Source organism: Poecilia latipinna, unplaced genomic scaffold, assembly GCF_001443285.1.
Source record: "Poecilia latipinna isolate Pla-1442-1.1 unplaced genomic scaffold, P_latipinna-1.0 Scaffold838, whole genome shotgun sequence".
NCBI classification, from domain to species: Eukaryota; Metazoa; Chordata; class Actinopteri; order Cyprinodontiformes; family Poeciliidae; genus Poecilia; species Poecilia latipinna.
The window spans coordinates 160,022-165,276 of record NW_015113454.1 but is presented as its reverse complement, the minus strand read 5'-3'; the positions used below and the strand labels follow the sequence as shown (position 1 = coordinate 165,276).

The following is a 5,255-nucleotide window of genomic DNA, read 5'->3' as shown; positions in this document are numbered from 1 at the left end:
ATTTTGTGAACTTCAAATCCTTTTCAAAAGAGAACAGCAGGGGAACCCCCCCCCCCCCCCCCCCCCCGGCCCCCAATTCATTTGTTGGAAAAATTCAGATTCTTTTGCAGCTCAGCTAAGATTCAACCTTTTTACATCCTTTTCTTTTGCGCTAAATACCAAATCTTATTGCATCTTCTGTTTTAACAACATGTAAAATAAATGTCTATTGACCAAAATTAGTAAACCTGGATAGTCAAAACTTAGGTTCTTGATGTCAGAGTTAACACCACTTTCCCAAACATCCACTGTGTTTCAAACAATGTAGATTTTCTAATAGGACTACCACATGGATTGAAATGCCTGTTTTTAATTTGTCCATATCCTTGTTCTTTTATATGAAATACCAAACAGAACAATCCACATTTTATCCGCATCGCTCAACACTGTCTTACATAACTTGTTTTCAATGCAAAGCTGTCCCAGTCTGTTTTTCTGTGCTCTAGTAAAACACAGCCACGCCCCTGCTTTCCCTATGAACAAGTTTTCAGGCATCCTTCCTCATTTGCCAGTTTAACAATTGTGTTTACTGCAGTCCTTCAACTGGATGACACAGCACCGAATCCAAGGAATGTTTGGGAAAGGCACGGCTAAGTTCATGCTGGCAGTCGTCCTAACATCCTGCAACACTGCAAGCAAGATAAATCAGGATTTAAGAGCTGATAATGGTTGATAAGAAGTTTGAAAATGATTAATGCTGTACGTTAAAATGTACAAATACTAAGAAAGGACTGCATTGGCCTGAATTTTTGAGATTCTGTGTATTTAGGCACCTTGAAGGATGCAGGGTCACAGTGTGTGTACTCCTCTAAAGCAGTTCATCCCTGCTGAGTGTGACCAAGCATGCAACAATACCTCAGTGAGGCTTCATTCATTCATTCATTCTGTCTGTCTGTCCCTATAAGCAAGAACAATGAAGTGAAAAAATCCTTTCTTCTAATTTAATAAACGAGTGTCCTATATAAAGGCGTTTTGCTGACTGTAAACTCTGTAAAGGGTGGGCAGAGAGGTGCATTTCTTGAAACGCCAACAAAGTAACCACACCATGACTCACGGGAAAGTTGCATCTATTCTGCTGTTCAAAAAAACAACAACAACAGCAGCAGCAAAGAAAAGATGAGATGACTGAACAAAACTTCCCCCGGCTAACGCCTGCCTCTGCTAACCAACAGAAAGCTGCCGGTGCTACCAGGAAGACGCAAACCAAAATCTGCTTTTAGATTTTTCATTTCTTGTGCTGCTGGGCTATTTTCATGCCACACGTCAGCCGTGTGGGTCCTCTAGCATTCAGAGCAGTTTCAGACACAGACCTTACCTAGACCTCGAGATCACAGTTGCACCCATTTCCTAAGTCAGTGGAGCTCAAAGTCGGTCCTGGAGGGCCGGCATCCTGCATGTTTTAGTTCTGTCCCTGGTGGTAGTAACGACCTTTTCAGCATTTCAGTGTTCTTCTTAGCCCTCTAATGAGCCATCATTTGATCCAGGTTCACTAAACCAGGGAGAAACACTAAAACAAGCAGGATGCCGGCCTTCCAGGACTGACTCTGGACACTACTGTGCTAAGTACAAGCAAATATCTCAATAACTGGTTAAAGATGTCTTCACACTTAAAATGAAAAGGATTGTATGGCTGAAATATGAATATACAACTTCAGAAATACCATACACTTAAAGTACCTTGTGAAAGTATTCACATTTCTGGTGCCTTCAAAAGCGAACGGAGTCGATGTGTTTGTTTAATCTTCAGCGGTTCCTTTAGGGCCTAAAAGGTTTGTTTGAGAACATTAGGCAACAAAAACTGTAATAAAGACCAAAAAATAGAAGTAATATGTATATTCATGTTTTTAAATGGTTCAGTCAAAACCCAGGCCAGAACTCAATTGAGAAGTAGTTGGACTATCCAGTCGGACTCAGCTTGAGAAATCGAATTGGCTAAAATGTCAGCATCTGGTTGTGTAAAGCTGATAGAGACACACCCAGAAAAACGTCCAAATTTAATGTAACAACAGTATTAACTTCTTTCTGTTCTGCTTTATAATTATGTAATAAGCAACTTTTTGCTGGTCTATCACCAGATAACGCACACAGATGTTTGCATAACCTTCAATGGGTGTGAAAGCTTTTGCAAGTCACTGTGTCTCAACCAAACATGATTCATTGTGGAGGAAGACTTCTGTCATTTCTAAATAAGTCGTTGCAGTGGTAACTTTATGAAAACAGGATGCTCAGCCTTTCAAAACCTACTGCAACAGGTGAGCTTTTCTGTTGAGACATAAAGGAAATCTAAATGTCACCCTACAGAATGAAACCACATTTCTACATCAAGGATGAAACCTTAAAAAACCCCACCGACATGAAAGAAAATCAGAGACTATCGTAAATTTTCTTATCTACAGAGTGTGATGTGAGAAAGGAACCTCACACCTCCGCTATCCGAGACGCCCAATATCTCTTTCACTGGGTCTCTTCCTCTTTTACTCTCTTTTCTTTTTATGATTCTACAGTAAGATTATGCAATACAGCAAGAGACTAGAAAAGTTTTAAGGTTATGACACTCTCCAGATAACAACTAACTGGTAATAGAGCTTAATAGTATAATAAGCAGTGAAAATGCCTCAGTGTTGCTGTATTTACATAAGGAAAACTTACAGTGGATCAGTATTCATGGGTTCACTACTTCGCTGTAAGCCCATTAGTGGAAATAAGGAAAATTGTCGATAGTAGCTCCTGTGACAAAGCTAAGACACTTTGCATTGAGCGTACTAAAGTATATTAATGTATATTTGATGTTTGAAGTATTAAAATAGGCAGTTATAAGTGTTCTTAGACAAGGTTTGAAGTAGGGATACAACGATATGAAAATTTGGGCCGATATAGGTATCTTATGTCAACACTGCTGTTACAGTCAATTACCGACATTTACAGATATTTTATATTTTTTTCAACATTGTTTCCACACCTTTGGAGAAAAATGAAAAGACAACAGACTGCAACAAGACGAAAATAAATATTGGTTGTTCATATCAGCCCAGATTTATTTATCAGACCGATACCGATATGTTAAAAATGATAAAAATCGGCCGATATCAATGTTAGTACTGTAGCTTGAATTTTATAAACAGGAAAGTAACGTAACTTTAGCTTAAATCAACAGAAATAGCGATTTGTTCCATTTCGCTGCTCTCTAGCACAATGGAAACATTAGGAGAAGTACGACAGACATTTTTATGGTTCTAAAAACTTTCAAAACCACAGGATTCCTTCAGAACATTAACCGGCCCATAATCTGATACATTCACTTTGGAAAATTTGCCACTCACTGATCTCTTGAGTTTTACCAAAAGGTAAAAATTCTGCATTGAAAAACTTTTCTTCTGTTGTTAAAACTTATTTTTTATAGCACAGATTTTTAATGAAACAAGTACATTTCTCAAGCGATGAGTTTATACCTCATCTTCACCTTATCATAACCATTCATTACTCTATAAATATTACTTTGTGATATTTTTATACATGTATAAGTGCATGAAAACAAATGTTTTCTTCATTGTAAGCAAGTTCAATAACCCTACTGAACTCTCCATGGAGAAGAGATAAAAAGAAGAAAACATTTTTTTTCCCCTAATGTTTTAGAATTTAAGTCTAATTTGATGGTGGCTACAGACCAACACGAGTCGTTGGCTAAATAACATAAATCAGCCACACAAGCCATCTTATTTACAGGCCCTGTTCTGTTTTAATGTGATTACAGGCAGAGTTCCTGCTACAGCAAAAACACCGGCCCCCAATCGAAAGGCTGCAGGGAAGAGAGGGAAAAAAGAAGGTCACATCATTGACTGCATAGACTGTTATGCAATTATCACCATCCTGCCACTGACCTCAAGCTCGGCCCTAAAAAACACGGCAACACCCACGAAGCGCGCCAGAGAAAAACACGCAGAGAACAATCCCACCCCGCAATCAAACAGTGAGGATCACGGTGGAGCCGAGTGAACGCGTTTGATTTTTACAGCTTACACAGCGACAACAAGGCCACAAACACATCCAGACCATTAAATGCTTTAAGAAGTGACACTCCCAAAAAGCAAGTACACACAGTCCTATATCAACCTGGCCGAGAGTGAGTTTCACAAATCCAGATAAAGAGTATTTATTATGTAGCGTTTCATTCAAATAAGTCATTGGACTATAAAGCTACATTATCTCCGGGTTTGAATTTTTCAGTTTTGTTTTGTTTTGTTTTGTTTTTTTACATTTGGAGGCATTCGAGCCAGATTTCTGTGCAGGCGCTCAGAGAAACTCAAAGATCCGCTTCTGAGAAAGGACTTGAGTTTCACATCAGCGTTCCAACAATAGCATCAGCCCTCCTGACACACCAGCCGGCTCCCTGCAGCCGAGGTGGGGCAGACGCTCCAAATTCAGCCTGGAGGAGCTGTGGACGGGAAGTCCCTCGCATGCGACTAAATCCACAAAAATCCACTCACTGGCACTGTAATTACACTGCTGTCTAATTTGGAAAAACGATTTGTCAAGAATGCTCATCTCTACTTTCTGGTGTTACATAAAAGAAGAGCTTAATTTTTGTTTTTTTTTGTTTAAAAAAATTATTCCCGTCAAGAGTTGTTTCAGTCCACTGTCGCCATGTGTTTGTTGAGGAAGTGAAGCATGTTAAAGTGAAGCTAAATGCTATAATGTTTTAGTTTTCTTTCTGGGTCTGTATCATTTTGAATGAACTTGAATTTTAACCACAGTTAAAACTAGCGGTGGGACTCAATTAACATTTTTTAATTGTGTTAATTACAGGGTCTGTAATTGACTAATTGTAAATAATGGCATTTTAATCAAAAACTATCAACAAACAAAGCAACATTTTCCATTCAAAAACCCTTTTTGCTGCTAAGCTATTTAATAAATAGACATATGAGATCATCAAAGATTTTATGTAGAGCTTCGGTGATAGGCCAACTCCTTTTAGCACAACTTGAACACAATAATAGTATTTTCCAGCTTTCCATTAAATCGTTTTTAGAAGAAAAAATGAACCCCAACTGGGCTAAGGGAAGCAGCTTCTTCGTTCATTGCCGTTGTTTGGGCGTCAGATTTGTGTACGTACCAGAAACGCATATGAAGGTTCCCACTGGAGCCTTTCTATGTAAAAAAAAAAAAAAAAAAAAAAAAAAAAAAATTAAAATCTTATAAATTCGTTTAAAAAAATG

General features: G+C 38.4%; 1 protein-coding gene across 4 annotated transcripts in view; it reads right to left on the bottom strand.

Annotated features, from left to right (window-relative positions):
* The window catches only part of rab11fip5a (RAB11 family interacting protein 5a (class I)), a 39,136-nt gene that overhangs the window by 16,046 nt on the left and 17,835 nt on the right, over positions 1-5,255 (bottom strand). The window contains exons 1-2 of one of the 4 annotated variants that reach the window (XM_015047672.1): positions 3,029-3,106; positions 2,016-2,026 (exon numbers count right to left, since the gene is read on the bottom strand). The exons of the other annotated variants lie outside the window; for them this stretch is intronic. Of the exons in view, the coding sequence (XP_014903158.1) occupies positions 2,016-2,026; positions 3,029-3,061 (44 nt within the window). The 5' untranslated portion in view covers positions 3,062-3,106. Of the gene's footprint in view, positions 1-2,015; positions 2,027-3,028; positions 3,107-5,255 lie in introns of those variants that run through there. 4 annotated transcript variants of the gene reach the window in all.